The sequence below is a fragment of the Pediculus humanus genome, genomic scaffold (assembly GCF_000006295.1).
Source record: "Pediculus humanus corporis 1103172107761 genomic scaffold, whole genome shotgun sequence".
In the NCBI taxonomy this organism is placed as follows: domain Eukaryota; kingdom Metazoa; phylum Arthropoda; class Insecta; order Psocodea; family Pediculidae; genus Pediculus; species Pediculus humanus.
The window spans coordinates 573,317-585,457 of NW_002987359.1; the positions used below are offsets into that span (position 1 = coordinate 573,317).

Below are 12,141 nucleotides of genomic sequence, written 5' to 3' on the forward strand. Positions count from 1 at the left end.
GGGGAGGGGTAAAAACATTTATTTAAATCAATAAGATAATAATAATAATAAAATTGAACGAGAAATTCTGTCATTATGACAAACTTAAATAAAATAAATTGGCAACAAATTAACGTTTTAATAATTTTTTTTATATTAAAACTAGTTAAGAAGTAAATTATTACTTTTTTTTTTCTTTCAATTAATGTTTTATTACATTATTAATACCGTCTTTATACTTTTTTTCATTTTATTAAATCTTACTTAATTACACAAACAATAAAAAAAATAATAATAATAATAATAATAATAAGAAGAAGATAATATTCTTATAAAATAATAATAAACTTTCATTTCATTTTCATTTTTATTCCTTTTTTTTCTCTCTCTCTCTCTCTCTCTCAATATTAATTAATAATTTTTATTTATTTATTTATTTCCTTTTTCATACGACTTACATTTATTTTTAATAAATAAATTTTCATTTTCGGTTACGATAATTATTATTATTATTATTTACTTCTCATTTAAAATTTTATTATTAACGTTAAAATAAAAAAGTAATAATAATAATAACTTTTTATTACTAATCAGTCGATAGAAACAAAAAAAAAAAAAGAAAAAACTTCGACTTTTATTAATTAATACAATAATTGAGACGCGTCGTAACTGCATCCGACGCCATGATAGAAAACAACGTTGTAAAAGAAGGCGGTGATTGATGACGTCACAACAATATTTGCATTCGTCTCGTTTCCTCATTCTCTCAGGTTTTTTCTTCGCGTCGGAATTGTCAAAAACAACTGTTATTTTATACTAAAATATTATTCTGTTGATTTGACTTGGTAAACTGACTATATACAACACACAGAGTTCAAGGGGTTAAATTTTTAACGGATAAAAAAAAAAAATTATATGAATTCGATAAAATAATTATTCGACGTTATTTTTTTTTTTTTTTTTCGTATAAGTTAACAAATGAGTTTTTAATAGATTTTATTGTATGTGAGTGAATTCGATTCGAGTTAAAAAAGGAAACAAACAAACAGACAAACACATTTTTTTTTTTTTTAAAAAAAAAAAGGGAAACATGTCGTGATATTTAAATATTTTAAAACGAAAAAAAATATAAATTAAAGTTAATTAAACAATTAACCAATCAAAATAATTTTTTTATATTTTTTTTTATTTTGTTATTAGTTTAATTTTGTTTTCCGCTCCCATCGTGGATTTAATTTCTTTCGGCGATCTTACACGTTTCATTTAATGTTTGACAACCACTAATTTACTAAAAAAAAAACCCAAATCAAAATACCTGTCATTGATTTTTATTTTTTATTTTTTTCTGTACTAAAGAAAGAGTTTAACAAAAAAAAAAAAAATATTTTTTTGTTTTTTTGTAAGTTGAATGAATCATGCACGCAAAGTTTAAATAACTTTTTGCTTTATTATATATATAAAAAAAACATTATATAACAAAAACTACACATTAATGTCTAAATTATATATATGTGTGTGTGCGTACATATTTTTCAAAATAAAATTTATTATTATTATTATTATTAATAATTTTTTAGAAAGAACAAAAACGAAAGATTAAAATTTTTATTTGTTTATCGACAAAAAAAAATTTTTTTTTTTGACATTCAATAATTTTTAATAAAAGATTTTTCTTTTTTTTACCCTCTCGAAAATGAATTTTCTTTTTTTTTTTTTTGTATAACAACAGCGGCAGGAAAAAATAAAAAAAAGTTTTCCTCTCTCTCTCTCTCTCTCTCAAGCTAATTATTCCCCAATTTCAATTTTGAGTTTCGCTTTTTACAGCCGGAGAAATCATAGAATGACATGCTTCTTTGTTTTTAAGTAAACTTTGAATTAATTTATTTACTGTCATCGCTCCTTTATTTCTTTTCAACAAATTGGACTTGAATTGCTTTTAAGTCTCCTCATGGGGAGTGAGATAATAATAATAATAATAATAATAATAAGGGGGAGTTTAAAAATTTTGGTTCGAAAATTGTTAGAATCAATTTTTAATAATGTTTTTTAAATCTCTTTAATAATAATAATCATAATTTTTTTTTCCTTTTTGTTTTTTTTTTAAAGATCCTCCGAGGCTGGAAAAATCTCCACTTTTGGCAAACGGATACAATCATCCGCCTACGCATTTAAATCACATGCAATTCATGCAATTGAGTCATCCAGCAGCGGCTCATACGGCCATATTGTCTCCTGCTGGAATGCAACATCCTGGATTACAGAGACCTGATGGAAACATATTAAAAAATCAAATGCCCGGAATGGAAGCCATCGCAAGGTGAGACAAAATTATTATTATTATTATTATTTAATCACGTGATTCAATGAAAGAAAATTTAATAATGCGAAAATTTTTTTTTTATTTAGATCTGGAATTTGGGAAAATTGCAGAGCCGCATACGAAGATATTGTTAAACATTTGGAAAGGTAAGTTTTTTTTATTTATTTATTTTTCCTAATGAAATGAATAACTGGAAGAAAAAAAAATTAAAATAATAATAATAATAATAATAAAAACCATCAAAATGTGAAAAATGAAAATTTTTTGACAGCTGACTGGAGGAAAAAGAAAAAAATGAAAAGAAAAGAAAAGAAAAAAAAGATAAGAGCTTATTCTAACGGCTCATTACCAGATTTTCATGTTATTTTCACTTTTTTTTTATTTGGAAAAATTTCTGGAACAAAAAAAAGCAGGAAATAAAAAGTTTTTTTTTTTTTTTAACCTTCCAGAAAACATAATTCAATTTTTTCTCTTCTCACAAGTTTTATATATATATATACATATATATATATAAATAAATAAAAAATATTTTTCTTCATTTTAATTTTTCCTTTCATCTTTATAAATTATTTATTTACTAAGTTTCTTCTTCTTCTTACTTTTAATTTAATACGCGAAAAGGTGAAGCTTTTAGTTATTAAAAAAAAATTTTTTTTTTACTTCAACCCCTAAATGCTGCTGCTGCTGTTTCTGCTGCCGCTGCTTCTTAAAATTAAAAAAATTTTCTTTTCCTTTCCTTTTATTTGTTTTATAAAAAACAATATTTTCATTTTTTATTATCGTTAATAAATTTTTTGTTATTTAAAAATTTCCTCTCTCTCTCTCTCTTTCTCTCTCTTTTCTTTTCTTTTTATTAGATTTTCATTATTATTATCATTATCATCATCAAATGAAAAATAATAATGATAATAAAAATAAAATAAAATTATGGTAGGCGATTTTTTTCTTTTTTTTTTTTTTTTTGATTAGATGATTGTTTAATTTTGAATTTCCCGCGCCGAATAAAAAAAAATTAATTATTATTATTATCATCTTCGAATTAAAAATTCAATCGAACAATATTTTCTATTAAATAATAATAATAATAATAATAATAAATATTAAAATTAATTTTAATCATTTCGCGATCGATTTTTTTTAGTATTATAAGTCGTAAACTTTGTCGCGTATTAATAAATAATTAATATTATTATTATTATTATTATTATTATTATTGAATTTCGGTTGGAAGATGCCACACCTTTTTTAAATGATGGATTACTTATAAAGAAAAAAAAATAAATATTATTATTATTATTTTTTTTAATGGATAATGAAGATGTAGTCACTTTTTTTTTTTTTTTTTTTGGTTCAACGAATATGAAAACGTAACAAAAGTAATTATATATCATTTTTTTTTAGGCGCGCGTTAATTTATTTTTTAAAACGAACAAAAAAAAATAATCGTTCATAAATAAAAATCCGTACGTATATGCATATGAAAAGAAAAAAAAAAAAGAAAATCATTTTATATTATTATGTGACTTGCAATATTTAAAAATCGGTTCTCGAATTTCAAGAGGATCCCATTTTATATTTTTCTTCCCTTCTTTCAATGTTTTTTTTTTTTATTTTAAATTTTGCCAAATCATTCAAAAAAAAAAAAAACCCTCCCGTTATATCTTATGCACATACACACACACACACCCGAGTGTATTTTTTTACGTGTGTATATATATAGTGAAAAAAAAAGGGACTAAAAATGTGTGTGTGTGTGTGTGTAAAAAAAATTAAATTCAATTTTGATTCGAGGGTTAGGATATCCGTTATTTTAACAAAGGCCGCTGACGTGGATTTAAAACTGTAAAATTTACCGTCCTCGATTGAAATAATAATTTATTCGGCATCCCTCAACTGGAAACCCCGAAGACTTGACTTGCAAAAAGAAAACTGTCAACCGAGTGACAAATCGACTTCGGTCAGTAACTGTTTCTATCTCGTGTGTGCGTGCGTGTACGTGCGTGTGTGCGTGTGCTTGTACTCTCGCATTATTCGGCCTCGTTTTTTTTTTTTTACGAAAAGATTTTTCTTATTCGACGTTGGCTAAACGTGGATGCCATCGAGGTGTCACTCTCAGACTCCACTTCAAGTCAAAAAAAAATGAAAAACGAGGGATGGATTGAAATCCAATATATTTGTCGCGGGAGAAAGTTTTTTTTTTTTTTTACAACTTTCCTACCATTTATGACTTTCTTAGAAAGTGCGAAAGACCTTTTAATGTTGTTGTCGTCGTCGGGATGGGGGTGGTGGTGGTAGTGAGAAAAGGAAAGGAAAGGAAAGGAAAAGGGTCTTTAGTGAATAAAAAAAATATTATTTTCATCGTGGAAAATTTTTATAATTAAATTTGTTTTTTTTTTATTTTTTTTTTCGTAACTGTTTAATTATCGTTGTCGTCTGCACGATTTAAAAGTTTTTCTTTTTTTTTTTTATTTCCGGTAAAAAAAGAAAACCAAAAATTTATTTCAATTTGAGTTAAAAAAAAAAAAAAAAAAAGGAATCAAAGTGAGGAATTGAAAGGAGAATTCGATGAGACAATGATCAATGTGTACTGTCACGGTAAATAAGAGAGTAAAAGAATTTCCAGAGATTTAACTGGATAGTCTGGATAATTTGTCTAAAAAAAGGAAGGGTGGGGGAGGTTTAAATACGTAACACTATAAACAAACAAACACTTTCGACCTTTTTTTTATTTTTATTTTTTTTAAACAAATCACGTTCATTGTTTTTTAAATAAAAATAAAAATCAATTTTAATTGTTTTCAACGTCATTAATGCTCTTTAAATCCCCCTCCCTCCCCTTCCCGCGTCACAAAATAAAAATTTTTTATTTCTTTTCGTTTTAAAAAAAGATTTACGAAATTAAATTTGACAAGAATCTCGGGTGCGACCGAATAATAAATATAAACAAAACGATGACAGGAAATGTGAAATTTTTGTTAATTAGTTATTATTATTATTATTATCATTATCATGATTAACGTTTAATAACGCCTAAATTTTGTTTTTAAATTAATGTCACGGACGAAAAAATTTCTTCTTTTTTTTTTAAATTTAAAAAGAAAAAAAAGGAAGGCTTAATGAAGATGTTAATTTATACGCACACACACTCGCAGATATTTTAGGAGGGGAAGGGGGGAAAAAGATTTTTTTCGAAATGAAGAAAAACCGCGAATGACGAACGAACAAAAAAAAAAAGGGAAAATAAATTTGAATCCTCGGAAAAACCTTTTTTTGCCCCTTAATTTTCACAACAAATTTTTTATTAATTAATCAATGTCTAATTTTTTTGTTTCGACCTTTTAAAACCTTTTAAGCCATTTTTTTTTCGCTTTTTTTCGTTTTTTGTTTTTAAATAATAAAAAGAAAAACTAAAAAAACCGATCGAGAAAATGATTTTAAAAAAAAAAGGAAAATTTATTTAAATATAAAATGATAAATAAAAATCGTGAAGCAGGAAAAACGAAATGGACAGCCTTAGTAATTTGCATCTCTTGACTTTTTTTTTTTTTTATTGGGGGGCGGGGCGGGGAGTAAACGTGAATTGATGAGAAACAACGAGAGAGAGAGACAGAGGGGGGGAGGAGGAGGAAGGGAAAAAAGAGATGAGAAGAAAGAGAAAATTTGAAAAGATATAAATAAAGGGAGAAAGGAAAATGTTGTGATGGGTTTAGGGTGAATCTGTGTTGAGTTTTTATCTTTGTTTGACCAGGACGCATAAAGAACCTTATTTTGCATTTGCTCACCTTTTTTTTTTTTTTACTAATTTTTCTTTTCTTTTTTTTTCTCTAACATTTAAATATTTATTTATTTACAAACAAACACACTCACACGCATTTATAAAAAAAGAGAAAGAGAGAGAAAGAAAATTGTTTTGGATTGTTTTTGTTTTCACAAACATAATAAACAATTTTTTTATAACACGACAAACATTTTGTTTTTTTGAGGTGAAATTTAATTCAAATTCGATCTATATATCCTGGACAATTAATTGACGGCTGGAAAAAAAAAGACATTCGCTGTGAAAATTCTATGAGCTAAAGAAAAATAAAAGTGAAAATTTTATATATTTTGCGTTTATTGCACGCAATATTTCTTTTTACTGTAGGAAAAAAAAGCAATAAATATTCTTATGTCTCTCTTTCTCTTTCTAATGTTGAAGTTTATTGTGCCACCCACACACACACACGCATTGTGCGGTGGTGGTGGTGATGTAGTTCATGAAATTGTTGTTGTATGTTGTTTTTGTTTGTTGTTTATCTTACAATGTATTACCTAGGAAAGGTGAAAATGAATGTAAGGTTTTTATTGTCTCTTGCACGCAGCATTCCCTTCCCCTCCCCTCCCCACCGCCCTTTTGTGTAATCTCAAGATTTTTTCTTTTTTCATTTTCCCTTCTTAATCTTATACCTTACAACCAGTGTGATATATTGTTGTATAATTGTCATGAAATATTAAAAAACATTTATTATATATATATGGAGTAGGGCAACAAACAAACAAACAAAAATTCATGATAATAAATCTTTTTATTTATTTATTTACAAATTTCATTTATCGATATTATTATTATTATTAATCATTTTGTATATTATTTGTAAATATATTTTTTTTTCTTCTCAATCTGTGTTTTGTTGAGATTTAATTATTGTTAAATCCAAGACGAAACGATAAAATTTAACTTTCTAAAATAGGAAAGAAAAAAAAAAGGTTTGAACAAACAACAAACATTTAAAGACAACATTGTTATATATCTAAAACGTGTAATATTAGGAAAAGGGAAGAAAAACGACAATAAAAAGCAAAATAAAATTGTTAAATAAAGATGGAAAATATTAACGCCGAAAGTATTTAAAACGCCACGTCCGAAATAATAATAATAATAATAATAATAATAATAATAGTTTCCTGTTTTATTGTTTTTTTTTTATTTGTGAGTGTGTTCGTTTGTGTGTGCGTACGTGCGCGCGCGGGGGTTCGGTAGAAAAAGAAAATTTTACTCTCTCTCTTTCTCTCTCTCTCTGTTTAATTCAATGCTATCGTTATTATTATTATTATTAAATTTTTTTTTTTTTTAAACCCAAGTTTTCTTGTATGAAATAAGAGACATTTTCTTTCTTAATAATAGTACAAATAAAAAAAAAAATTTTTAATGGGGCTGAAAACAGTAGGGTAGATGACCGATGTTGGAGAGATATAAAATTGCACGTATGATTTTACAAAAGAATAACAGTTTTAAGGGATGAAAAGTTTAAAGGGTGGAAAATAAAAAGAATTCAAAGAAAATTAATATTATTTTTCATTTGTTATACGGTTTTTTTTTTTTTTTTAGTTCCATGTGATAACTTTTACTCTTTTTTTTTTTTTTTTTTTTTTTAAATAAACTAAGATTTTTTTTTTTTTGTTTTCTACTTCCCCGATCAAAAAAAAAAAAAAAAAAGAAAAATTTTTCTTATGTTTGATGAATAAACGTAATAAAAAATATTTAATTTATATAAAAAAAAAAAAAAGTTTAATTAAAAACTTAGGAAAAAAAAAGGTTTTTGTATTGATTTTCATCCCTTTTTTTTCATCCCTTTTAATTTTAATTTTACCTTTTATGTATTTTTCCAATAATTAATTGTTTTTACAATGCAATTTTCATTTCAATGCCCTTCAGCTTTAATAATAATAATAATAATAATAATAATAATTTCATTTTTGAATTTTTTTTATCGAAGTAATTATTAAATAAATTTTTTTTTTTTTTTTTTTTTTTAATATTTCACGTAAATAAAAAAAACTAGACTTTGTTATCAGACTAGACTTTTATTAGATTTCTTCTTTTTTTTTTTTTTTTTTTTTAAAAAAGAAATTTTAGGGATAAATGGGAATCCATCCTAAGTAGTCGTCATCATTTTTCTTATTTCGAACGAATTTTAAAAAAACGATTTTTTTTTTTTTTTTTTTTATTCCCAAGATATTTGAAATTTGTTACCAACATAATAACATGATTGCCTCAGGTTTGCTTCTATTTCCGTATCCCATAACGTTTTCTACTTCCTTTTTCGATATAAAAAAAGAAAAACTATTTCATTGTGTTCTACGTGCGTGTGTGCGTGTGCGCTTAACGATTTTTTATACGATTCTACGATCGATGTAGATCATGTTTTTTATTTAAAAAAAAAAGTTTAACTTTTTCTATTATTAAATTGTTCATGGATCAATACTTAATTGTTTTATTTATATTATTATTATTATTATTAAAATTTTTTTCACTTTTATCCAAACAAAAAAAAATTGAATAAGCTAAAAATAAAAAAAGAAACAAGAAGACAATTCGAAAAAATATGAAATTTAACGTTGCAGCTGGAAATGTTTGTTAATGAGGAAATGCTTTTAGTATTATAGAAAGAAGCAATAATACATTATCTGGAGACATTTTTATGGAGTGAATATTTTTTTTGCCTTCTTACTTATTCCCTCTTCCTATTTATGTATATCATCCACCTCCTCCACCTCTACCTCCTCCTTTTTCGGTCTTGTTCTTTTCCTTTTTTGGTTTTTTTTTTTTTTTAATTTTTTGCGAGATTCTTTTTTTTAAAAAAGGGGTTTTTACTGTTTGACATTTGATGATGACACTCCTAAAATAAATTATTATTATTATTATTATTAATAAAATAATTACGTCATAATCGAATTAAAATATTTTTAATAAGTTAAAATCGATCGATCGATTGATTTATATTAAAAAAAAAATTAATAAAATTCGTTGAAAAAAAAAAAAAACTGGAATCAAAAATTTTAAAATATATATATAAAACGGTGAAGAAATTACTTTAAAAATTATTATTATTATTATTATTATTATTATTATTATTATTATTATTATTATTATTATTATTATTATTATTATTATTATTATTATTATTATTACATTTAAAATGAGAAAATAATTTAAGTGAATGAAAAAAAGAAAGTTGAGAAAATTTATTAAAAAGGTTTCGAGACTCAGATGTTTTTTTTTTTTTTTCCCCGGTTTCCCTAACGAATTATTTTTTTTTTTATTTACTTGTCATTCCTTATTATTATTATTATTATTATTATTTAATTATTAATTAATTTTTATTTTTTTATTTTTACCTCATTGAAATATGTATCAATATTAATATTAATAATAATAATTAATAATTTAATTAAACAAAAAGAGAAAAGAATAAATTTTTTATTAATAATAACTATTTTCACATTAAATTTAATATTTAATTAAAATTTAATTATGGTTTTTTGTTCTTTCTATTAAAATTCAATCAATTATTAAAATCTTTAACATTTTATTAACGGGGAAAAGAAGAAAATTTCTTATTATTTTAGTCCGTTCACTCACTTTTAGAGGGTTAAATTTTAACAACCCCTTTCCTTTAAATTTTTTTCCTTTTTGCTCAAGCGTAAAAAAAAAAAAGAAGAAAATTCGCAGTCGTTGTCTCCTCCTCTTCCTCGCTTGAATTTAAAAAAAAAAGAAATTTATACTCGATAATTATTATTATTATTATTGTATATTTATAAATATATATATTTTTTTTTTTAGGTTACGGGAAGAAAGGGGAGATACGGAAAGAGCTTTAGCTTTGGACCAAAAAGTTCGAGAGTTAAATTCACAAAACGGTGAGAAACCCCCTCTCCCGCCCCGCCTTTTTTTTTATCATTATATAATAAGAACCGTTTAAGGAAAATGTTTATTGATAATAATAATTGATCGTGTTTAGGTTCACCCAACAATCCCAGTCCAGTATTAAATTTATCTAAAAGTGGAGGAGGTTCACACGGAGAAGCCTCGGGTAGCGAGGCCGGACAATCTGGTCCAGAGGATGAAGAAGAAGATGATAATTTGACTGAAGTCGACGAAGATGATGATAAAGATCCAGGTAACAAAATAATTTAATTTTTTTTTTTTAAATATTTTTAAAAAAACCGAATGTCTCTCACGTCCTTTTTGTTTTTGTTTTTTTTTTTTTTTAGAACTTTCAGATGTCGAACGACCCGAGTTACCAGCTTCTGGTTCGCCAAGAAGCGAATGTCAAGCTTTAAATTATTCTACATTAAGTTCAGGTACAGGTACGGTCAATCCTTCTGTGGGTGATTCAAATTTAAATTCAACAGAAACACTTTTGAGAAACATCCAGGGACTTTTAAAAGTTGCTGCCGATAATGCGAGACAACAGGAACGTCAGATTAATTACGAAAAGGGTAAGTTTTTCTTTTATTTATTTATTTAATAATATCTATTAATTTTTCTATTATAACCATAAAACAAAATCAATTATTAATTAGGAATAATAATAATAATAATCATTTTTATTGAAAACTATTTAATAATTTTTTTTTTATTCTAATAAATTTATATATATTTGTGCGTGTGTTGAATTTTTATCTCATAGCCAATGGCAAGGTAAATGTTTAGTTATTGACTTTTCCTCTTTTTTTTTTTTTTATCGCAAACATTATTTGCTTATTTCCCTACCTCCTCATCTCCCCACCTCCCCCTCCTAATCTTCTGCTCTCCTACATTTACTAATTTCAAATATTTCAACAAGTTTGTGTTTGACTCAAAATGGATTTTGATAACATAAGATATAAGTCACACCTGTGATTTTTCCAATATTTATCTTTTTTTTTTTTTTTTTTTTTATTAATTATTTTAAAAGCAGGAATGATGGGGAAAGGTAAGGGGAGAGGGGAGGAGGGGGATAAGGAAGAATGAATACAAAGGGGACTCGTAATATGTATATATATAAAAAGTTTCAATGATTGAATCATGAAAAAATAATAAAAATTTTTCTTAATTTTTCATTTATTAATCCATTTAAAACTTTTCTTTCTCTTTTTTTTTGATCGATTTTTATTTGCGTTGAGGAAAAGAAAAGGAAAAAAAAGAAGTAATAATAATAATAATAATTTTTTTTTTAATGTCGATGAATGAAAATTAAGTAAAGTAAAAGAAGAAGGAAAAAAAGGAAAAAAAAAAATTTTTTTTTTTAAATTTAAAATTATGATGCAATTACCATAAGTAGAATTTACTTTTTTTTTATAAAAAGAGTGTGATTCAAATATTCTCTTCCCGTAATTAAAATATTTATTTAATTCGGTTTGAGGGTCTCAACCCCCCCCCCCTCGTTTTTATAATTACTAGTAATTCTCGTTTTTCTCTTAATTATTATTATTATTATTATTTCTTCCTTTTTTTTTACTTTTTTAACTGGAATCGTGATCAAAATATTATTCATATTTAATATCAAAAGAAAAATTAAAAAATTTTTTTTTTAGAAAAATATCAGGTACGTTGTTTTTGACTGTTGTTGTTGTTGTTGTTGTGAGGCGTATACAATAATTTATTTTTAAAAAAAAAAAGAAAAAGAAGGATTAAAAGAGGGAAACGATGACGAAAAGGGTTCAAAATATCAAAAAAAGAAAAGGGGGAAAAAGTTTCAAAAAATTTTTATAAAAACATTTGATTATTATTATTATTATTTAATATTACGGTTCAATATATTATATTATATATTTATATATACATATTTAAAATAGAAAATAAAAGATTAAAACAGGAAAAAAAATGTTTTTTTTTTTTTTTTTAGTTAAAGAATAAAGAAAAGTGTAATTAAAACACAAAGATTCATCATTTTATTAAAGGGGGGAGGGAGGAAGGGAGGGAGAAAGGGGAGGAGGTTAGGGAGAGGGAAGGAGGAGGAAGGGGAGGTAACTTTTGCGGGCGTAAAAAAAATATTGTTAATTGCATTTAAAAGTGTATTAAAAAAGGAAAAACGAGT

The 12,141-nt window shown here is 24.8% G+C and overlaps 1 protein-coding gene across 1 annotated transcript in view; it reads left to right on the plus strand.

Moving 5' to 3' along the window:
- Positions 1-12,141, plus strand: part of Phum_PHUM350510 (dachshund, putative) — a gene marked incomplete at both ends in the record, with an annotated part of 56,518 nt that overhangs the window by 32,561 nt on the left and 11,816 nt on the right. Inside the window, 5 exons of the mRNA XM_002427823.1 lie at positions 2,086-2,296; positions 2,386-2,445; positions 9,903-9,979; positions 10,081-10,239; positions 10,334-10,561. Coding sequence (XP_002427868.1) covers positions 2,086-2,296; positions 2,386-2,445; positions 9,903-9,979; positions 10,081-10,239; positions 10,334-10,561 — 735 coding nt within the window. The remainder of the gene's footprint in view (positions 1-2,085; positions 2,297-2,385; positions 2,446-9,902; positions 9,980-10,080; positions 10,240-10,333; positions 10,562-12,141) is intronic.